Consider the following 24,643-nt stretch of genomic DNA (forward strand, 5'->3'; position numbering starts at 1 on the left):
ACTCAGGGCGCGCAAAAGTTGCTAATCCTACAATAGGAAATAAATAGTAAGCCTAATAAAGAAAGTGCCTACATGACTGTTCCGCCATTTCATAACATCGGAAATAAATTTGATAGTCTATATAATGAGAACGTAGTATGAAATTGATTGTCTATATAATGAGAACGTAGTTTTAACCTACCCACACACAAAGGAAAACGTTGTGTTTGGTAGCCGAAGGAGCAATGAAACATGTAACTAGACATATTCCGAACACAACAATAATAGCATTACCATTACCTTATGGAGATGAGGTTGAGGCTTGTGGTGAAGAGGTCGAGGCTTGTGGTGCGCCGTTATCGGAATCGCTGTCTTCGTATTCGTGTGGGATGGCGGCAAGGCCTGACGGCCGCTTCCTGTTTGACTGTGGCCGATACAGTCCTCGAGGAAGAAATGGTGGACAACTTCCATTTCCCCGAAAGAATGAAGAAACATGTAACGTGCGAAGTACTGTTTAACCCATTCAACTCCGATGACAAGATGTCTTGTCATTTGGTCAAATAAAACAAAAAATCATAAAACACCAAAATGTTTGATCAAACACCAGAAAAATACGACGTCAATCCTCGCTTCGCTCGCAGCGAAGCGAGGACTGACGTCGTATTTTTCTGGTGTTTGATCAAACATTTTGGTGTTTTATGATTTTTTGTTTTATTTGACCAAATGACAAGACATCTTGTCATCGGAGTTGAATGGGTTAAAGTACTCGCTTCTTAGTCCCGGCCGCTTCGCCCACTGCTTGAGATCCAACCACAGGCGCTCAATGTTCTGAGTGTGGATATTCGGTTGGTTAGGATCCACAGTGTTCTTTATGGTTTATCACGTAGTGCGTGTAACCTTCATCACAGAGTTGGTTATACGCACGCCACGAGTCACTATAAACGACACTCCCAGATCTAATGTACTGTTTGATAATTATGGGAACGTCCAGCGTAGCAGCACTCCTGTCTTTGTTCACCAGAGGCACAATGAAACACTCCTTGGTGACTCTTTCGATTCCACCAAAAACCCACAGTTGTGTTGTGAAGCGACCACGTCCTTCCTTGCGCTTCACAAATAAAGTTTCATCAGTCTCCACCTCAATGCCCTCACCCCCAATAGCCTCCTGATTGTCGAACCAACGATCAGTGACCTCGGAACAGAAACTGCGCCAGTCGACACTAGTGGTTGGAGCCCACTTCAAACTCTTTAAAACAGTGTTATGATTCCACTTTTTCTGGAGCCAGTGGTTCACAAAGGACAGTATCTCCGAGGGTTTCAAGTGCGTTCCCTCGAGGAAAGTTCCTTTAAAATCCGAAGTAGTGAATTGGCACTGTTTTCTGCGTTTTGTTTTCCAAGTTTTTTTTTTTTTTCAACGGCCACAATACCACGAATGCCTGTCTTCCCTACAAGTACAGGGAAGTTCACAATAAGGGCACAGTATCTGTTGAGGAAGTACACCGTGATTTCTTAAAAATGTTTTTGAGGCAGTGTCGTCCTGATAAAAGTCCTTGATAAAGTTCCAGTAAGTGTAGGAACACCCAGTACACAACGTAGCCATTCTAGGAACTAATATGGTAGACTTTGTGGTAGGGTCAGGTCAATGTACGCTAGCTTGGGTCAAGCTAGCGTAAAAAGTGGAGATGAGGCAACGGTACTCTAATGTAGCGAGTACCGTATGGGCAAAACATACGCTCGCGCTTATGTATGTTAATATCTTGTACCAATTCCGAGTTATTGGGGTAACGGACGTTACTGGATGTAATAATCGCCCACCCCAAGAACCCAATTTTTAGGAGAAGGACATGAGGAACCTAGGGAAAGCGTTGGTTGGGTGAAAGTAAGAGAAGAATGTAGCAATGAGTTGCTAATATAGCTATTCGGGTCCTTGTAGCAGGCTTACTTGGGTCGATGTAGCAGGCTTGGGTCAATCTATGTTATTGAGGTTGTCTCATCCAGATAAAAGTCCTTGAGAAAGTGCCAGTAATTGTTGGAACACACAGTACACAACGTAGCCATTCTAGGAACTGATAATGTAGACTTTGTGGTAGGCTTGGGTCAATATAGCAGGCATGGGTCAAGCTAGCGTAAAAATTGGAGATGAGGCAACGCTACTCTCGGAGGAACGCTCCAATGTAGCGGAAAAAAAGTAAATGTGGGAACGCGCTTATGTAGGTTAATATATTGTACCAATTACGAGTTACCGCAATCCCGACATAGAAGGTGGAATTTGTATGTTTTTAAATTGATTTGATGTGTTAAATTGTATTGTAGACGTGTTTTGCATCAGTCATTACTCCATGTGTAAGTTTTCCCCACCCAAAAATCCCCGATTTCCCACATTTCCCTCCAGATATTTCGGGAGGAGAGGTAGCCTAAGTGCATAACTTTAACAATTAATATCTGAAATACTACGCAATTCCGCAGGAAATGTAGCAGGCTTGGGTCAAGCTAGCGTAAGAATTTGAGATGAGGCAACGCTACTCTAACAACAGCGCTCCAATATAGCAAGTAGCGTATAAATTGGAGATGAGGCAACGCTACTCTCAGAACAACGCTCCAATGTAGCGAGAAATATATATATATGTGGGAACGCTTGGGCAAAACATACGCTCGCGCTTATGTATGTATCTTGTACCAATTCCTAGTTATTGGGGCAACGGCCGTTACTGGATGTAATAATCGCCCACCCCAAGAACCCAATGTTTAGGAGAAAGACATGAGGAACCTAAGGAAGACGTTATTTGGGTAAAAGTAGCTATTCGTTGCTAATGTAGCTATTCGTTGGAAGCGTAGGTCAATAACAATAACAAATATGGCTGATTCTGAGTTCATCGCCGCAATCCCTACATAGAAGGTGGAATCTGTGTGTTTTATATGTGATATTATGCGTTACTTTTTTTTTAGACGTCTTCTGCAACAGTCTACTCCATGTGTTAATTCTCCCCACCCAAAAACCCCGATTTCCCCCCAGATCGTTCTGGAGGGGAGGTAGGCTTAAGTGCATTATTTAACAATTAATATCTTAAAAACTACGCAGTTGCGCAGGAAATGAAGTACACCATCGTTCATATCACAACATTTATCAATAGGAACATATAAGCCAGATATCAAGTTCTATGGTTGGGTGAATCCATAAATTGTCCGGATAAACTCTTCAGAACAAATATTTTCGGTAAGTAGGGGTAAACTTACTTACTTACTTGGTTTACTTGGTGTTGTTCTGAGGTTAATCCCTCACAGTCACGGTGATCCGCCGCTGAATCCGGTTTTGGCGTACCTAGCTAGTAGGTCTACTTGATCCGGGATGGAGTTTGAGGCTGCCCGACAGTTGTCTGTATAGCCTGGTACCGGTGGTTCATCAGGTAAGGACGTTAAGTATCTGTCCAGGCCAGTTTTAAATGTGTCCACTGTGCAGCCTGTTATGTCTCTTATTTGTTTAGGGAGTACATTGAAGATCCTTGGCCCTTCATGCCCCAGGCTGGCAGCAAGTAAAGTCTTGATTCGCTCTGGGGCTTTGGTTGGAAGGGTTCTTCTTTTGCACTATTGCCCTGTTCGTTTATTGTATTGTGAGTGCAGTGTAGAAGAGTTTGTGGGGTCTGGTGTATGCTTTTCTAGGATCTTCCACAGGTAGATGGCTCTGTACCAGTCTCTCCTTCTTTGTTGGGAGAATAGATTGAGTTCCTTGAGGCGGTCCCAGTAATTTAGTTCCCTCATCCCCTGGATCTGACGGGTGAAGCTTCTTTGAACTGCTTCCAGCCGCTGGATTTCCCCTTTTTTATGGGGCGACCACAATTGACTGCAGTAGTCTAGTGTGGGTTGGACCAGTGCCCTTCATAGGGTTAGCATAACCTGTGGTTCCCTTGATGAGAAGGAACGGAGTACCCAGCTTGCCATTCCCTTGGCTTTCTTTATTGTTTCATCAATGTGATGATGAAAGCTGGCGTCCTCGCTGAGGTGGACTCCCAGGCATTTTACATGCATCTTTGGGGGGATGACTAAGTCCCCCTCGGTGTGCAGAGCAGTTTCCTGCTTGATGTCTTGGTATGGGCCACACCTCAGCATTTCGAATTTTCCTTCATTGAACTGCATGTTGTTTTCTGCAGCCCAGGTGTACACCTTGTTGAGGTCCTCCTGTAGGTGGAATACATCCTCTTGACTGGTCACTGTGTGGCTGATGTTTGTGTCATCAGCGAAAGAGGTGAGAACTGAGGAGCCTATGTATTTGTCGATGTCACACAGGTGGATGAGGAATAGGAGTGGACCCAGAACTGAACCTTGAGGCACTCCGCTACTTTCTGCGGCCTCTACAGATTTGCGGCCATCCACTGCCACTGTCTGTGTCCTCCCAGTGAGGAAACTGGATAACCAGATTCCCAGTTTGCCTCCAATTCCTAAGGATCTGATTTTATGGAGGAGGATGCCGTGATCAACCTTATCAAATGCCTTGGCGAAGTCTAGGAACACCACATCTACATTTCTTCCTTCCGCCAGGTTGTGTAGGAGCCAGTCGTAATGATCCAGTAACTTTGATAGACAGGAGCGTCCTTTTCTGAACCCATGTTGGGTTTCGTTTAGGAAGTTGTTGTCTTCCATATACTTGGTGACTTTATCCCGCACACATTTCTCAAACACTTTGGTGATATGAGATGTAAGTGCCACTGGTCTGTAATTTTGTGGGAGGCTCCTGTCCCCTCCTTTGTAGATGGGGCTTATAGTGGCTTTTTTGAGGAGTGCCGGGACCACTCCTTTGTCTAGAGAGGATCTCCTTATAACAAACTTATGGGTTGCGCAAGGGTTTCTTTGCATTTTAGGAGCATGATGGCTGGTACTCCGTCTGGTCCAGCGGCCGAGTTTGATTTGAGCTCTTTTATGCTGTTCTTTATGTCGTTCTTTGTGAACAGTATGTCGGTGAGCTGTGGTGACTGGGGTTTTTTCATTTCAAAGAATGTTGCTGGGTTGCTGACAACTTTGGACGCTCTTGGTGTACTGAATACATTGTTGTACTGTTGCCTCAACACTTCACATGTTTCATCTGGATCTTTTGTTAGTGTTCCCTTGTCTGTTTTTAGGGGGCCAATCTGGGTTTTTGTCTTTATGTACCTCTTGCAATAGCTGTAGAAGTATTTCGGGTTTTGTTTAATGTTCGTTATCGCCCGATTTTCATCGTTTCTCCTTTGTGCTTCATGGGATATTCTTATGTAGAAATATTTCTAAAAGTGCCTTTGTGCATTTGAAAAATATTTGAAATAGTTTAGACATTTGTGTCACGAAAGTTGTAAGTAAAGAAGGAAACCACACAGGTAAGGAAAAAATTATTGTAGGCGTTTGCCAGACAGAGCCTACATGATTAGATTGATGCCTGGAAGTTGCAGGCCATTATGGCTGTAGCTGTCTAGGTGTTGGATACTTTAGAATGCTGTAGGTTAGTAATGAGATCAAATTAGGTCTTGTTCTGTTGAAAGAAAGCCAGCGTTTCAAAAATTGTAGAGGGGGCTGTCAAATAACAATAGCCCCTTAAGAACTAGGAAGTAGTTAACAGTATAGGCTGACGTTTTAGAACAATTCCAGGTACTGAATAAGAATTTTGACTTAGGTGTAGAATTAGGTATATGTTAAGATGCATGCTAGTCTTTTCTAATCACCGCTGATGTTACTATTGATTTGTGGTACTCATATCTGGGGCTGAAAATACTCAGAATGGTAAAGCTAGTTGTGATACAGGTAAGAATTGCAGACTTAAGATTTAACATAATGTAACCTAACCTAATTGTTGGTAACTGTAAAGGTGCTCATCTTAGTGTTTTGAAAATCATTGCTGATGTTACTATGAATTTACTGTATCTAAACATGGGCTAGCAGATGGTATAGGGAAGGGTTGCAGACTGGCAAACATATTTGTGAATACTTAAAATTATGTAGAATCATAACTATACATTATTGTAAAAGATATATATGTATGGAAGAGAATGAAAATGATCTTGTATTAACTTATCTCATATTGAATACAATAAACAAAATGAACAAATACCATTGAAAAATCTATTTGCCATGAGGGAGAGAGGAACTGGGTAGGTTAGATATGGTCAGAATAGGAGAATACTGTGCTTGGTTTATCATTTATTTGAACAGTGTTGTCATTTCTTTCATTAATCACTGGCTTTGCATGCTTCTCTAAATTGCAATACTTATTTCCCAATGGAGTCCACAGATGGTGGGGGTTTAGTACAAACAAGTGATTTCCAATTGAAATGGAACACCCAATTTGGTCAAATCAACAGGAAAACTGTTGGGAAAAAAATATATGGATCATGTCAAGAACAGTGACCCCAATGATCCTCATCTAAAGAATGGCTATCCCAACATAACCTAACCCAACCCACAGTATTCCCTAATTCAGATAATGTCAAGATTAGCGAACCCAACATATCTATATCAAAAACAGCAAACCTGATTACAGTAATGTAAAGAATAACGAACCCAATAATCTTTTAAAGAATAGTGAACCCTGCTGTGATTGTGTTCTCTAATCTTAGGTATGGTCAGAATTGGAGAAAACTGCTTGTGTTATTGTTTATTTGAACAATGTTGTCCTTGTTTCTCTCATTAATCACTGTCTTTGCACTCCTCTTTAATTCTAAATACTTCTTTCCCAATGCAGTCCCCAGACATGACTGGTATGGGGGTTGGGGTTGGTACAAACAAGTGTTTTCTGATTGAAACAGAAGACCCGATTTAATGAAATCAACAGGAAAACTGTTGTAAAAAAAAATCAAGTCTAATAGCCTGTTGGGTGTTTTATGGATATTGGGATTTACATCCTTAAGTGTAGTGTGACTTTGGATTATGTAATACATTATTTTTTCATCTAATTTACCCCAAGTTCATTGCGTGAAGCTCTTGTAAACCAGTAAGATGATATTTTCTAAAGTCAGGTATTATGTACAAAATGCCACAAGACAAAGGTAATCCCTGTATAAAAACACAAACAATTGCATATTTTGCACTTCTATTTTATTTCCCAACACAGAAATAGAAAACTGTACATATGAAATTAAAATGAATTAAGGTGATGACGTTAAATTGTTGATGTTCCAAATTGGTCAGATGTTGTTGTTGTTGTCATTCCCTAGACTGTCTGTCCGAGCAGTCCCGTCTCCTTAAGGAATATGATGTTGAAACTGATACCTGCAAAGAATTCTTCATTTGATTTTGGGAGGCTTTTTTGAAAGTTATTTTACTCCCATCTCCGACATTTCTATGTAGGTTGGCAGGTTGCATCCTGTGCAATTATTGGCCACATTATTGTCTTCCCTTATTAGGGAATTAATTAAAGTGTCCATACAGAGGAGGTATTATTTTCCAACCAAAATAATAATAGTAATGATAATAAAATAATAATGATAAAATGAAAAATAGAATAATAGTTGTTCCACTTTTCATACTGTGCATGATGGCTTTATATTACTTTGGTCATACTCTGATTTGAGACTTCCTTTCTAATTGGACAATTCTAATGGTTTAAATTTTTTTTATTTATTCTTGTTATCATACTATATCCGCTTAATTTTTGTATGGTATTAATGTATATATGAAATAGAAGTGCAAAAATATACTTTTTGTGCAATTTTGATAAATGAAATAGAAGTGCAAAATATAATGGTGATTTTATCCTTGTTGCATAATATGAATTATTTACTCTACATCTATAGAAATTGTTTTATGATAATAAGCAAGAAAATGTAGGACTGTGGACATTGTCATGTGGCATTTTGTTGCATATCCTTTCCAGCTTGTCAGTTTCTGTATTAATGACCATTTCTCTCATGATTCTATAGATGGTCAGTAGGTCACCTATTTTTCTTCTTTGTGCCAGAGTTGGCATTTCCAACTTTAACAATCTCTTCATATGGCAGTTTTGAAAGTGTTGGGGCCATATTTGTAATTGCTGTTTAGATTCTTTCAATTTTCTTTATATTCTTTTTAGTACTGGGTGTCCATAATGTTGCTGCATACTCCAGTTTTGGCCTTATCAGTGTGATTACTAGTTTCTTTACCATTCCTTCGTCCAAGTAGGTAAAGGCCCCCTTTGTTGGTCATAGCAGTTTTTTCTATCTGTTTATCAGGTGCCATATCCTTTGTGATAATCACTCCAAGGTCTTTTTCAGAACTCACTACTTTCTTTACTTCCTTTGTACCGATTTTATATTGTCATGATATTCTGTGAGTAACCTGGTTTACAAATATCCTTTTTGTAGTGACAATTCTGTATTACAGATATTTTCTTAGCTAGTGGAACTTCACAAAATTATTTCAATGCTTCATGGAGCACAAAAAAAAAGAAAATAAATAAATAAATAAAATAGAAATACATACATATACATTACAAAGGATTACAAAGGATTACAAAGGCGGAGCATGCCGACAGGAGACCTTTTGATCCATATCTAGGTCGGATGAAAAAAAAAAAAATCATAATAATAATAAATTAAAACTATAATAATGTAAAAATAACAAATAAAATACATACATAAATGCATAGGTATAGTTGAATAACAAACAAACAGGTAAATAGTAAATGATTATAAATTGACATATAACTAATAATAAATGAAAATCAGACAGACAAATTATAACAAAACAAAAACAAATAATATAACATAAATTATAATCATTACAGCATCTTACTTAGGTATTTATCTAACTGATTCTTAAAGTTTCGAACTGAACTACATTGCACTACCTGTGCAGGAAGTTTATTCCATTCATTTACTACACGGTTGGCAAAGTTGTTTCTACCTACTTCCAAATTGAATCTATTTCCGGACAGTTTGAGACCATTGTTTCTTGTCTGATTCTCAATGTGAAAATTTGGTCACTTTTGATGTTGTCAATTCCCTTTAAAATCTTAAAGACCTGTATCAAGTCACCTCTGAGTCTACGTTTTTTTAGGGAAAACAGATTCATGTGTTTTAGTCGATTTTCGTATGATTTATTTTTGATATTTGGAATCAGTTTTGTGGCTCGCCGTTGTACTTTTTCCAGTCTGTCAATGTCTTTAATGAGATTCGGTGACCATGCGGAAACAGCATATTCCAAATGTGGACGAACTAACGATTTATATAGCTTGTTAATGAGTGATGGACTTTTGAAATCAAAAGATCGCGCACTCAGTCCCAGAATCTTATTTGCTTTCTCAGAGGCTGAAATACACTGCTTGGATGATTTGAGGTCGTTACTGATAATTACGCCGAGATCTTTTTCACTATCCACTTTTGTTAACGAATTACCAAATAACTTGTAATCGTACTTACTGTTATTTTTACCTATGTGCATTACCTTGCATTTACTTGTGTTAAATTTCATTAGCCACTTTTCAGACCATTGCTGTAATTTATCTAAATCTACTTGAAAATCTAATTGGTTTGAGTGATCATTTGCCACTCCGCACAGTTTTGTATCATCAGCAAATTTGGAAACATTAGATTTTAGTCCATGGTCTATATCATTTATATATACTATGAATAGAAGTGGCCCAAAAACGGAACCCTGAGGAACTCCACTTGCAACACTTTTCCATCCAGAAGTTTTTCCATTTATAACAACTCTCTGTTTTCGACTATTCAACCAATTACTAGTCCAACTAATAGGCTACCACTTATTCCATGCAAAGCTAATTTAGTAAGTAGTCTTTCGTGTGGGACGGTATCAAAAGCTTTTGCAAAGTCTAGATATATTAAATCTATATTGTTTCTTTTGTCATAATTCGAGATAACTGTGTTGTAGAATTCAAGTAAGTTAGTCACGCAAGAACGTTTCCGTCTGAAACCATGCTGGCTATCATTTATCAAACGGTTACTTTCTAAATGATATTCGATAGCATCTCTGATGATAGTTTCCATTATTTTTCCTACGATCGAAGTCAAACTTATAGGCCTATAGTTATTTGGTTTCTTTTTGTCACCTTTTTTGAATATGGGAGTAACGTTAGCTAGCTTCCATTCTCTTGGGACATCTCCGGATATGATGGATTTCTTGAAAATAATTTCTAATGGAACAACACTCTCATTTTTCATTTCCTTTAAGATTCTTGGATGCCAACCGTCAGGCCCTGGTGTTTTATTAACTTTGAGTTTGTCTATACACCTTTTAATTTTTTCTTTTGTTATATTTACCGTAGTGAGTAAGCTTACCCCAGACTTTTCACAGACAGGTTTCAGTTTGGAATTCACTTTGAGGTGTTTCGTTTACGAATACCGAGCTAAAATAATTGTTTAAGATATTACACATTCCTTCATTTGAATATTCAAGTTGACCGTCAGCAGATAATAGTGGACCAATATGATTCCTAACAACCTTTTTATCTCTAATGTAACTATAGAATTCTTTGGGATTCTCTTTGGATTTATAAGCGATGTTCATTTCGTATTGTCGTTTTCTTTTTCTTATTGTCTTTTTTAAATCTCTCTGTATTGATACATAACTTTCACAGTCATTAGATGCACCCGAGCACTTATATTTCTTATAAGCCTGTCTCTTTTTAGCAATACTTTTTTCAGTTTCTTTGTCGAGCCACTTTGGGCGAGCCTGATTTGGGGGACGTCTGTCCTTAAAAGGAATGTAAGTTTGAATAATCTTAGTGAGCGTATTTTGAAATATTTCCCACATCTGATCTACAGGCCTTTCGTTTAATTTTGCCTCCCAATCTGTAAGCTGAAGCTCCTGACGTAGTCCTATGAACTGAGCTTTACTGAAATCGGGTATTTTAGAAGCACAAGTATCTATTCTAAAATTGTTTAGGAGTTTGAATCTAAGTTGTGATCGCTATTTGCAACAGATTCACCGACTTCTACATCAGTTACCATGCTTTCGCGGCTAGTGATCAATAAATCGAGTAAGTTTCCATATCTTGTGGGCTCTTTTACATGCTGAATTAAGTAATTGTCACCAAGAAAATCAATCAAGCGACTACCTATATGGCCATGTTCAAGGGTCATCCAATCAATGTCAGTAAAATTGAAATCACCCATTATCAATAAATCCCGGTTGCAGAAACTAGACAGTTCTTGAAATAACAGTTTGTCGTCTGCTAATGATAATGTCTTTGGCCTATATATTACACCTATATTCATTTTTTGTCCATTTGTTTGGGTTAACTCAACCCACAAACTGTCATATGCATCCTGTTTCACTTTCTCTAAAACACAAGCATGAACATTGCTTTTAACGTACAATAGAACACCCCCACCTTTCTTGTGGTTTCTATGCTGATGAAAGTGTTTAAATCCCGCAATATTAAATTCAGCTTCGAACTCTGTACCATTTAACCATGTCTCAGTTATTCCTATCATATCAAGATTTTCGCTTTTGACATACATACATATACCAAGGCTTTTTCCCTCTTTCAAGGGAGGTAGCCAAAAAGAAAAAGGCATAAAATTACTCCCACCCATTCCATCCCTAAATACACTCCACTCCCCTCCACCCTCCCTCTTATCTTAGCACCTCCTGGATGACAGGAGAGTGAATGGTTCCAGGTAAAGGTGGGACTTCGTCAAGGATGCGTTTTGTCGCCCTGGCTGTTCAACTTATACATGGATGGGGTAGTGTGAGAGGTAAATGCAAGGGTAGTGGGTCAGGGATTGGAGATGGTTAAAGAAAATGGAGAAAAGTGGGAGGTGAGCCAGCTGTTGTTTGCGGACGACACTGCGCTTGTGGCAGAATCGGAGGAGGGACTGAGGAAGTTGGTGACAGAGTTTGGGAGAGTATGTGATAGAAAGCTAAAGATAAATGTGGGTAAAAGGTGATGAGATGTACAAGGGGTGAAAGTGGCAGTAGACTGGAAGTGAGCATTAAGGGAGAGCGACTGGAGGAAGTGGATAGTTTTAGATACTTGGGTGCAAGTGTAGCAGGAAAAGGTGGAGTGAAGGTGGAGGTAGAATGTAGATTGAGAGAAGCGAGTAAATGCCTTGGTGGATTAAAGAGTGTAATGAGGAATAGACATTTGGGAATGGATGCTAAGAGGAGACTGTATGAAGGAGTGATTGTGCCAACAGCACTGTATGGGGCAGAAACATGGAACATAAGAGAGGAAGAGAGAAGGAGTTTGAATGTGTTTGAGATGAAGTGTCTGAGAAGTATGATGGGGGTTACTAGGCTAGATAGAGTGAGAAATGAGGAGGTGAGAAGGAGGAGTACGGGGATGGAAAGGGAGTTGGGAGATAGGGTTGATGAAAGAGTATTAGGATGGTTTGGACATATGGAAAGAATGAGTGAAGAAAGACTAGTAAAAGAGGTATGGAAGGCAGATGTGGAGGAAGTGAACATGAGGGGACGTCCTATGATGAGGTGGATGGATGGGGTGAAGGGGGCTTTGGGGAAGAAGGGAATGTCTGTTGAGGAAGGACGGGAGAGGACAGAAGACAGGAGTGAATGGAGAATGGTTGTATATGGATGATGTTGTGATTGCATGAGGTGGAATGGGTGGGGGGTGGGGGTGAGGTAGTATGTGTGAGCAAAAGTTGACGCAGCCCGAAGGGATTTCTCCACGTCCTCTACTTTTATGCAAGGGGGGACGGAGAGGGGGGGTCGCCGATGTAATGAAGCGGCCTTGCTGTGGATGTGCTGTGTCTTGCGACACTGCGTCTGACCTAGGACAGTGGGCAAGGTGCAGGGATGACCCGTCATCCAGGAGGTGCTCGGATAAGAGGGAGGGTGGAGGGGTGTGGAGTGTATTCAGGGATAGAATGGGTGGGAATGATTTTATGCCTTTTCCTTTTTGGCTACCTCCCTTGTAAGGGGGAAAAAGCCTTGGTATATGTATGTATGTATTTACCTGATAGGTTATAATTTAACTTTACCTATTTATCTATTTATAGTTTTTTTTCGCATCCGACCGAGTTATGGACCAAAAGGTCTCCTGTCGGCATGCTTCTCCTTTGTAGTCCTTTAAACTTGAAGTGGTTTGGTGGAGGGGTGGGACATGGAAGCACCCACTCAGCAGGCGGGCGTAGTGTACCGCATTGGATGTTTTGGATTGTGATGCAGATTACACAGGAGAAACGCATAAGAAGCTCGCCACTAGAATTGAAGAACATAAACGGGCAGTTAAACGAAAGATGCAGCCTCAGCACTTTATAAGCACATGAACGAACTACAGCACAACATTGATTGGGAAGAAGCGAAAGTGGTACACAGAGGCAACTTGAAGAAAAGGAGATTATTCATAGAAGTGTGGACGACAAAAGAATAGGTGCATAGACTTAAATCCAATGTACCTGGGCACTAGGAACACAATGACAGAAAAAGATAAAGTGAAAGAGTACAGGGTGAACGAAGGTCACAGTGTGTATGAACGTGATTTAATTTATTTCCTTTTTTCGTGCAAGTGTGTATTTCACTTGTACAAGTTGCATTTTATTGTATTTATTCTTTTGTTAACATAGAAAGCTCGGCGGGACGCTTTGTCTTCCTTTTTGTTTACCGTTAGCCCAAAAAGTCATCTGCAAAACACTCCCTATGTGACGTGCGCAAGATTTTGACAGTAAAGCAAGTAGTGTGCCTCTGCGTTAAAGGTTGCTTCAATTGGTGTAGTTTTTCATTGGTTCTGATCGCCGCTGCCAAATTGGTAGATATAAATAAGGTGACGTATCAAACGTGTTCAGTGTTTACATTCTCTCATGCCAGACATGCAATTACTATAGACATAAACCGTTAGTCGATAAGATAATCTTAAAAGTTTGTTTTAGTACTGGTTGATTGAAGGGCAGGGTTGAGTCTACCCTAACACACACACACACCCCTCCCTGCAGGTGACATTCCCTCTACGAGGTGCATCGTAGGTAATTAATAATTACTCCTTTGAGTAGGAGAGAAGTATGGAATTTCAACCCACAACTAGGCTAACAAAGCAAACACCACTGTAAGGGCCCATCCCCCTTCCCCCGGCTACAAGTCAATTCATCGCGGCTGCACTGATAGTAATTTGGCTCCCCACCTCGGCGAATCGGCTTGTTTGCGCGCCAGTTCAACGAACAAGTCAGCTTCGAACTTTTGAAGCCCCAGAAGACTGCGCCTGCGCGGAGCGGCCAAGTCGGCAGTTTTGGGGGTATATATACCCCTCCTCCCCCATTAACTGACAGGCTACAAAAATATGCAAACAGCTCAAACCCAACCTGGGGTAAAACAGGAATTCTCATGTCTTACCTGGGGCTAATCAGGAACGCCCTCTACACGCGGGAAGTGAAATTTACTCACCGTAACTTACACACACACACCTCTCACGAACATAGCCACATCCCACGCACAAACATATACACTTCCTTTTTCTTCGACTAAAATTCGTTTCCTTTCTCACTTTCTCTTATACTACATCTTCTCATTTCAGTTTACCTCCCACTAAAGATTTTTCCGTTTTTCCCCCTTTCTCTCCTACTACGTCTCCTACCATTTTCCAAACTTTCGTTGGTGATATAATCTGCTCTTCCTCCCGGCATTGACGCCGCCGTCCAAGCTCCTAGCCCAGTTCTCCCGAGTCAATACCACCAACAAGCCCCTAATCGCTCGCAAATCGCCCGGTGGCAATAGCCTTCTTTTATACGCTACTATCTTTTAATTTTCCTGCAGACATTCTTCCCCTCCCACAAAACCCGATCCCGCGCAAGCGAGGTGGTATTTCCTTGGAATCCAGAATCCAGAACTTGATCAGAAGACGTCCTGCGAAGACTACCCACTGCCACGCCAATCCCAAGTCTTCATTACTCCAGTCGCAGGCTACTCGACGTCGGGTCTTCTCATCTTTGCTGTTCTCAAGACCCACCGCATCCGATTGGGCCGGAACGGTTCGTCCATACGCACCCGAACATCGTTACTGTTGTTACAATACGGAGGTGCTGAGCACCTCGTATCAGATGTTCCCCTTCTACAACATTATATTGTACACTTTTGATGGTTTATTGTATTCGCTAACTCTTTTAAAATCCATTAATTCTTTTCGATGTTTGATTCAAGCCCCAGTAGCTCTAGTAGCACCCGAACTGGTATTACTTTTCAGGGCCGAGAGAACATAGTTCCTCGTTCGCCCTCACAACCACTGTAATGATCAGTTGACCATTTTGATAATCGATTTTACTATGTGTTTTTAGGCAAATAATACTTATAATAGAGGATGGCATGTATGAAATGGTTTGTGTGCAAAACACCAACAATCCTATAATTACATATCTCTAAAAGTTAATCTCATTTTTTTTTCTTTTTTTTCAGAAAGGTATCAACAAAGAAAACCCGATGTAGCATCTATAGCTCGGCTATCTCACAACTCATCTTAAACATCGATTGATGGCCCACACAGGAGAGAAGCTTTTCTAGTGTGACCTGTATTTTGCAAAAGAGTGTCACATGTATCACATGATGACCCACATAATAGAGAAGCCTTTCCAGTGTGACTTGTGTGATTCCCCTTTCTCACAAAAGGGTGATCTCAAACGTCACATGATGAGCCACACAGGAGAGAAGCCATTCCAATGTGGAATGTGTGATTCCGCTTTCTCACGAAAGGGTGATCTCAAACGTCACATGATGGCCCACACAGGAGAGAAGCCATTTCAGTGCGACATGTGTGATTCTGCTTTCTCACAAAAGGGTGATCTCAAACTTCACATGATGACCCACACAGGAGAGAAGCCATTCCAGTGTGACATGTGTGATTCCGCTTTCTCACAAAAGGGTAGTCTCAAACTTCACATGATGACCCACACAGGAGAGAAGCCATTCCAGTGTGACATGTGTGATTCCGCTTTCTCACAAAAGGGTAGTCTCAAACTTCACATGATGACCCACACAGGAGAGAAGCCATTCCAGTGTGACATGTGTGATTCCGCTTTCTCACAAAAGTGTGATCTCAAACGTCACATGATGACCCACACAGGAGAAAAACCATTCCAATGTGGAATGTGTGATTCCGCTTTCTCACGAAAGGGTGATCTCAAACGTCACATGATGACCCACACAGGAGAGAAGCCATTTCAGTGCGACATGTGTGATTCTGCTTTCTCACAAAAGGGTGATCTCAAACTTCACATGATGACCCACACAGGAGAGAAGCCATTCCAGTGTGACATGTGTGATTCCGCTTTCTCACAAAAGGGTAGTCTCAAACTTCACATGATGACCCACACAGGAGAAAAGCCATTCCAGTGTGAAATGTGTGATTCCGCTTTCTCACATAAGGGTAGTCTCAAACTTCACATGATGACCCACACAGGAGAGAAGCCTTTCCAGTGTGACATGTGTGATTCCGCTTTCTCACAAAAGGGTTACCTCAAACGTCACATGATGACCCACACAGGAGAGAAGCCATTCCAGTGTGACATGTGTGATTCCGCTTTCTCACAAAAGGGTAGTCTCAAACGTCATATGGTGAGCCGCACAGGAGAGAAGCCTTTCCAGTGTGACATGTGTGATTCCGCTTTCTCACGAAAGGGTAATCTCAAACTTCACATGATGACCCACACAGGAGATAAGCCATTCCAGTGTGATACGTGTGATTCAGTTTTCTCACAAAAGGGTTACCTCAAACGTCACATGATGACCCACACAGGAGAGAATCCATTGTAGAGTGACTGTGATTCCGCTTTCTCACAAAAGGGTGTTCTCAAACATAAAATGACTACCCACGCTGAAGAGAAGATATTCCAATGTGGCCTGTGCAATAAAGCTTTTTTTCACGTAAGGATCTTCTCAAACGTCACGTCACATGATTACTCATACAGGAGAGAACCCATTGTAGTGTGACCAGTCCAATAGATATTATTCACGAAAAACTATTCTCAAATGTCACAAGATGATCCATACATGGTTAAGGCTTTTACAGTGTGTCCTGTGGGATGAAGCTTTCTGATATAAGGATGATTTGAAATAGCACGTGATGACCCATTCCGAAAAAAGGCCTTTTCGACAGCTTGAAGGATCAGTATCTAACAGCATATGATAATGAGCGCAGGCGAGAAGACTTTCTTGTATTCGTTCTTGTGCGATACAACTTCCTCTCGAGATGCTTTCAAATGCCACAGGTGATAATTCGTTCCCATACCAACGGAATCACCCTGTTATTTCACCCCTACCACATCCTCCAGGTTTTAGCGGGAAAGGATGGCGCGTCCACCAGCTTGGTTATCTACTCTTCAGTGAAGACAAAGTTTTATACTGGGGAGTGACCAGAAATTTCAGCATTTCTTAAGGGAGAAACTGGGAGAGTTGGCTGCACGTTATTGTGGTAAAGTAGCATGCAGTTGATACTCTAGGGCCTATGTGGGGTGCCCCTATGGACCAGAGCCACACATCATTTTGTCTGTTATAGAGGAGGACTCTTTTCCCAGAGAAATGATGACACTTTTATTATACTGCGACTGTCCCTCCGTTATGCTGTCCCCCAACCCCTTATTACTGTCCTGTTCCACTTCTCTGAATGTTCATTTCCTTGTTTTCGCCTACCTTCCCTGTGGTGGGGGGGACAGAATGCTGCCGCCAATTATTCCCACTTGGATCGTAGGAGACGGGGATTGGGACAATTAGGATGTGTGACGACATACGAGGGACGGACGAAGCCGTCGTCAAGGTTAAGGAATGGGATGGCGATCAGTTATAGCTTGGAGGAAGCGGTATACAGTTGGAGTAGTATGCATGAAAATATAGATGTAAGTGCTACCACCGTCGCCGCCCTTGTAATCCTCACTTTGTGGATATGGCGACTCACTTCTGTTAGTTATAATCTACTGTCCAGAAGAATAAAAAAATGTAGGAATCCCCCCGGGAGGACATATACAAGGCCTAGCTCGAGTTGCGCCCCCCACCCCCCTCCCATTTGGGAGCGAGCGCCGCGGAGGGTAGGGCGAGGTGCGACTGACGTGAGCGCTATTTGCAATAGCTTCACAGACTTGTACATTGGTTATCATGCTTTCGCGGCTAGTGATCAATACATCGAGTAAGATTCCATGTCTTGTGGCTTTTTTTTTTTTTTTTATATGTTGAACTAAGTAATTGTCACCGAGAAAATCCATCAAGCGACTACCAATATGGCCGTGTAGGGTCATCCAGTCAATGTCAATAAAATTGAAATCACCCATTATCAATAAGTCCCGGTTGCAGAAACTAGACAGTTCTTGAAACAACAGTTTGTCGCCTGCTGGTGACAATGTCTTTGGCCTATATATTGCACCTACACTCTTTTTTTTTCCATTTGCTTGGATTAGTTCTACCCACAAGCTATCATATGCACCATGTTTCACTTTCTCTAAAACGCAAGCATGGACATTGCGTTTAACGTACAACAGAACACCCCCACCTTTCTTGTGGTTTCTAACTTGATGAAAGTGTATAAATCCCGCAATATTAAATTAAGCTTCAAACTCTCCACCGTTTAAACATGTCTCGGTTATTCCCATCATATCGAGATTTTCGCTTTTGACATATACGCCTGTATTTCTTGTATGTACTATATAAAATAATTGGATAAAATAATAAAATGTGATGGTTTGTGTGTACGGTGCAAATACACGATTGAAAATATACACAATCTCTAATTGTGTATTTGTTCCGTTTGGTATATGTATGTACTATATAAAATAGTTTGATGTGATAGTTTGTATGGTATAAAAAGGGACATATTAAAATATTTAAAAGATGTGAACTGTTGTGGCATTTTTCCATTAACCTCTTTGGTACGAGTCAAATTATCGCGGGAAGCATCAGCATCAGCATCAGCTGCCTGATGCACGATGATGCTGCTGTATCACCATACAGCAGTATTACTCGTTCTCTTCCACTATGACAGTTATAACTACCACAGAAAATATGGTCAGCCCGGTTCGCAGAATTTTGGAGTCGCTCGGCCACAACTACAAAATAAATATAACCATGATGCAGTTGCTGGCATCCTCATGTAGGTATAAGGACAGTTTCCGCCATTGTCACTTTAACGCATGCAAGAGGACAGCTTCCAACATTCTGTTAATTTCATAATAATCATTAATGTGCGCTAAGGATGATGTGACATATGGATATCACAATTCAAAATCAGAAATCAATATATTAAAAGAAAATTATGAATGAAATTGAAATGCCCTTTATTATTGAGTCCTATATCAATATATAAAAACATAGATATTTCAGTGATTTATGATTATATACAAAAAGGGGGTTGCAGTCTGATAACAGTTACTCAGTAGTGAAGGCGACTGTCATATCTTTTCACGGAGCTCCCGACCCCACCCGCGAAGAATATTAGAGTTAGACGAAAGCCTTTATTGGCTTCACTGTTGTAACTAAGATAGAACTTTGTAAATCACATGGTAGAGCGGTCAGTCCCCGTTCCCTCGCTTGCATCCTATGCAATCGTCAGATTCACAAGACTCGGGTTGGGGTACAAGTGCTGAGGGAAAGTAGTAGGACGGACGGCAGGAAAGAGACTACTGCGGTATGACCAACCCCTCCCTCCTTCACTACCTCCTCGGTCAGAGTGCAACAAGACTATCGCCCTGAGAGGAGGAAAACCAATCGACGACACGGCCCCCCGCAGATCGGAGGAGACTGCAAGAGGCCATTACTATGGCATGGCACGGGTACGCTCTCGTGGCCCACTTTCCTGATACTCTCTTGCCAGGAGGAGAAAAGATTAGGCAGAACAATACAGACCAACACATAGATATATACACAAGAATATACTTAAACAAGAGGATGATTACATATGAGGAATATGTGTGCAAAACGTTTAAAGGTCAGATATCAAGACTTCCATAACTTTTTGTATTTACAGTTTAATGTACATAAAAAAACATACTGACAGTATTCTATATAATTCCACCATCTACATCTTATCAAATTTGGCAAAAAACAGTTGTTTGTCTTCATTTCATTGCGTCGTCTGCTATTCGAAACAACCCGCCCGTGCGCTTCGGGAACGTTCGGGGAATTCCGCGTTCGTGACGTCACAGTTGCCAAACAATATTGTTATTCTGAGAGTGCATCGTATCGCTTTTGCATTATGCCATTGTCAGTCGTGTGTCGTCTCTTGAGTGTCTCAATTTAATTTTTTATTTTATTGTCACAAAATTGTGATAATAATGGTGCACTGCGTAGCCGCAGGCTGCAACAGTGGTATTAGAAGTGGGAGGAGTTTCTTTCAATTTCCTACGGAGCCAGGCCGACGATCGGAATGGATAAGAAAGGTGAACAGAGCAGGCAAAAGACCGGGCAAACTGTGGGAGCCTTCGAAGTTTTCAAAACTTTGCCCTGACCACTTCGAAGAGGAATGCTTCGAAATGAATCTAGCGTTATCGATTGGATTTATGGAGAAAACCAGGAGACATCTAAAACCTGATGCCGTGCCCTCAATTTTTGCAGCCACTACAAAGCATTCCACGCCGAAACCAAAAAAGAAAAGTAGGTCAGCGTTTGATAAACGCCGGAGGCTTGAGGTACCGTAGGCAGTTTACTTTTTCTGACTCCATGCATCATGTGCATGCGTTAGGCTTAGGCCTATGCTTATGTCAGAGAGGGCTTGTTATAAATTCCATGGACATGCAGGATGGCCTATATAGGCCTAGTAGGCCTAGTGAATTAAACTCTGGCCCTGAAGCCATGGACCGGAGCAGTGGCGGCGCCAGGGGGGGCTTTAGCCCCCCCAAAAAAGTGGCCAGCCCCCCCAACTGAAATGAGCAAATTGAAAATTTAAAACACTCATTGAAATAATTTTATTAAGTGGAATTTTTAATTGCCAGGGCTAAAGATTTGTCAGCCACCAGTGCTAGCCCTACCATTAACCCCCCCCCTTCTGAAATGAGGATAATATATGTGTATTATCATATTACTATTAGCCCCTCCCCAAAAAAAAAAAATTGCTCAGCCCCCCCTTAGCCTCCCCAACTAAAAATTCCTGGCGCCGCCGCTGGACCGGAGGTATAAAATAAGAGTTGAAGCCGCGAGTCGAGAGGATCGAGGGCTACCCACCCCCCTGGCCCGAGGGCTAGGCCTACCTGAAGCCAGGCTATGCATGTGCATCGTGGTCTGGATCGTGGTACTAGCCTATGGCTATGCCAGTGAGTGAGGGCCTATTATCATGATTATGTAGTAATTGTCCTACCAATATTTTTTTTCCAGACTATATCAGAGTTGATGGACGAACATGATGAAAACCAAGAGGAGGGTGCCGGTAGTATGCCAGTTCATAGTGTCTCTGACATTTCCGAGCTTGAAATCTCAACAATTGCAGCTGACACGACAGAGCCTGACCTAACTGAAAGCATATCGACCAGCATCTCTGTGCAAACAGACAGTCTTATAACCAAGCCAGTTGGTTCCCAGACATCATGGGTATGTGTATTTTTTTTATCTTGAACATGTTGAAAGTGAAAATCATGCTACCACCAAGGTACCGGTACACGGGTACAGGTCACACTGAAAGATCTGATACATGGAGTACCTCCATGGTGCAAGGGATTGGGCTCCATTTTATTGGATCATTTGTGATTATTTTTTTCTGTCATTTTTAGTATCGCAGACATTATGGGGTGCAGGTCAAGTACACAACACCCATGAAGAACAGGAGTACCCAGTGTGAAATCAAGGCTTCGTCAATACGATTTTCTAAAAGCACCCAGACACAAATGGCAGACATTCAACCACAATCTGATCTGAAGAACAATGTTGACATTGGTACCCAGTGCAGTTTGTGTGCATGCAAGGAAGAAGGTGATACGGAAGAAGATATGGATGTTGATGATTTAGATTTTGAGGATGACCCTGCTGATGAAAATTATTCTCCATACACTGAGGACATGGACGAGGTTAAAGATGACGACGACGAGGAAGATAAATGGTTATTTGATCAACAATATTTACAAATGCATTAAATCAAACATGTCAAAGTATCGAAGTCCAGTGTGGTACCGGTACTCTTTGAAACTAATGTCAAGGCTCAGCATACATAAACAGACCATTTCGCAGTTGATGCTATTAGAATTGTTAAAATAATTTGAAATGCGTGATATTTTCACCAGTGCAATTAGTTGTTTTTTGTTTCACTGTCTTTGCAGGGATTCTCATGAGGACTTCTCTTTCAATGAACATCCAGTTCAGATGAGGAAATTTATTGTTTTTGAGAGCTGTTTGCGGGCCCTTTTGGCTGTCTGCATGCTTTGTCTTGCACCATGCACGACTGTCATTTAAACATATAATTCCTCTTCTTCTTCCACCATACATACTATCCTTCCGAACTGGAATGCACAATGGGCCATTTTTGCGAACAAATTTGGATTAAAAACGAACATGAAGATGAATAACTCGATTGGAATGACTGAGCTGAACTACAGCGTGTGTTTCTTTGTCCGATTGTTTGACAACTGTGACGTCACCGCCGGTTCACCTAGCGGCGATTACTGATACTAATTACTAATTGACTAGAACATCTAGACTTCGGAAAAGTGGTATGCGAGGCGCAATTAAAAGTGAATTTTCTGAATAAATTCTTCTGTAAGAGGTAAAAACTTTATTTGCATGCTTTTAAAAAATACTTTTTCGAGCAATACGATGATTTTTAGCGAATGGTATATCTGTTGATATCTGACCTTTAAGGGTAACGTTATACTAAATACCTGCTATGGCACGTAAAATTAGCAACAGCGCATATGCTACGGGCGTATGCCTAATGGCGTATATATAATCGGTTATATACAGTAATTGTATATAGGGCACTTATATTGTGCGATAAGTACATAGGCTTACTTATACAAAACATTTACACTAAATATATATTCAGATTACGTACTACATGTATGATAAATGGGTATTACATATACAATAAAGGAGAGTTAAGTATACAATAAATATATACAATAATTAAGTAAAGAAATGCATCACTACAAAAGAGAATGGAAATTATTTTGTAATAAATTATCTCGTGTCAAATGCAAGAAACAAATTAAACAAATACAATTGAAAAATCTATTTGCCGTGAGGGAGAGATGGTCAGAATAGGAGAATACTGTGCTTGATTTATCGTTTATTTGAACAGTGTTGTCATTTCTTTCATTAATCACTGGCTTTGCATGCTCCTCTAAATTGCAATACTTATTTCCCAATGCAGTCCCCAGATGGGGGTGGGGATTTAGTACAGACAAGTGATTTCCAATTGAAATGGAACACCCACTTTGGTCAAATCAACAGGAAAACTGTTGGGAAAATTTTTACTGTTGGCTGTTTTGCAAATGTTAAGATTTATATCACTGAATGCAATGTAACTTTGGATGATACAATTTTTTTCTACCTAATTTACCTCAAGTTCATTGGGGAAAGCTCTTGTAGACCAGTAAGATAACATTATCTAAAGTCAGGTATTACATGAGTGCAAATGTTCATTGTGATTTTATTCGTGGTTAGAACCTAATTGGATTGTGGATCCTATTTACCATGTGTATTTATATACAATTTCTATGATATCAAAGAAATGTATAATTGAGTTTAATTCATATAGTGTGCTTTGTCTTTCATTAGATGATTAGGTTGCAACATGCGAACTAAAATCATGCCTGCCAAATTTATAACTATTAATTAATGGTAGATCACAAGGAATAAACACTTTATCAGATCATAGAGATAATCAGATAGCATAGTAAGATCAAAGAAATATTAGTATTTTTATATTAAATACAAGATATTTTCAAAACATTATCTGATAGATTTTGACCAAATCCGGGCCACATTCCCATATAGAATTCTTATCACTGAATTAGTTTATTTAAATGACTGCTGATTGATAAGTGAGAAGAAAGAAAGACAACCAATCTGATAAATGATAGCCAGCATGGATTCAGACGGAGACGTTCTTGCGTGACTTACTCAAATTCTACAACACAGTCATCTCGAATTATGACAAAAGAAATAAGTACAGGCCTATAAGCTTGACTTCAGTTGTAGAAAAAATGATGGAAACTATCATCAGAGATGCTATCGAACATCATTTAGAAAGTAATTGTTTGATAAATATGAATAGCCACATGAATGGGTTGAGACGGAAACGTTCTTGCGTGACTAACTCGAATTCTACAACACAGTCATCTCGATTTATAACAAAAACCATATATACTTAATATATATAGACTTTACAAAAACTTCTGATACCTTCCCCCATGGAAGTCTACTTACTAAATCAGCTTCACATTGAGTATGTGGTAGCCTATTAAGTTGGACTAGAAATTGGTTTAATGATCGAAAATAGGGAGTTGTTTTAAATGGTAAAACTTCGAGATGGAAAAATGTTACGAGTGGAGTTCCTCAAGGTTCCGTTCTTGGGCCACTTCTATTCATAGTATATATTAATGACCACGGACTAAAATCTATTGTCTCCAAATTTATTGATGATACAAAATTGTGCGGAAGACAAATGATCACTTAAATCAATTAGATATTCAAGAAGATTTAGATAAATTACAGCAATGGTTTCAAAAGTGACTAATGAAATTTAACACAAATACTTGCAAGGTAAAAATAACAGTAAGTACGATTATTATTTAGAAATTCGTTAACAAAAGTGGATAGTGACAGGGATCTTGGAGGTAATTATCAGTAATGATCT

The 24,643-nt window shown here is 40.4% G+C and overlaps 3 protein-coding genes and 1 pseudogene across 3 annotated transcripts in view; 2 read left to right on the top strand and 2 right to left on the bottom strand.

The window, feature by feature from the left end:
• The window catches only part of LOC143031538 (uncharacterized), a 485,407-nt gene that overhangs the window by 174,031 nt on the left and 286,733 nt on the right, over positions 1-24,643 (bottom strand). The gene's annotated exons all lie outside the window — the stretch shown is intronic.
• On the bottom strand, positions 830-1,579 carry LOC143032054 (uncharacterized; annotated as a pseudogene).
• LOC143032055 (uncharacterized) lies at positions 15,847-18,671 on the top strand. Its single transcript, XM_076196522.1, has one exon. It carries the CDS (start codon positions 15,847-15,849, stop codon positions 16,630-16,632), a length of 786 nt encoding a protein of 261 aa, XP_076052637.1. The 3' UTR covers positions 16,633-18,671.
• Positions 20,971-22,135, top strand: LOC143030711 (uncharacterized). The gene is made up of 2 exons (XM_076193899.1): positions 20,971-21,384; positions 21,564-22,135. Exons 1-2 carry the CDS (start codon positions 21,187-21,189, stop codon positions 21,921-21,923), a joined length of 558 nt encoding a protein of 185 aa, XP_076050014.1. The 5' UTR covers positions 20,971-21,186; the 3' UTR covers positions 21,924-22,135.

This window comes from Oratosquilla oratoria, chromosome 12 (assembly GCF_046742065.1).
Source record: "Oratosquilla oratoria isolate Oo_2021 chromosome 12, ASM4674206v1, whole genome shotgun sequence".
Lineage (NCBI taxonomy): Eukaryota > Metazoa > Arthropoda > Malacostraca > Stomatopoda > Squillidae > Oratosquilla > Oratosquilla oratoria.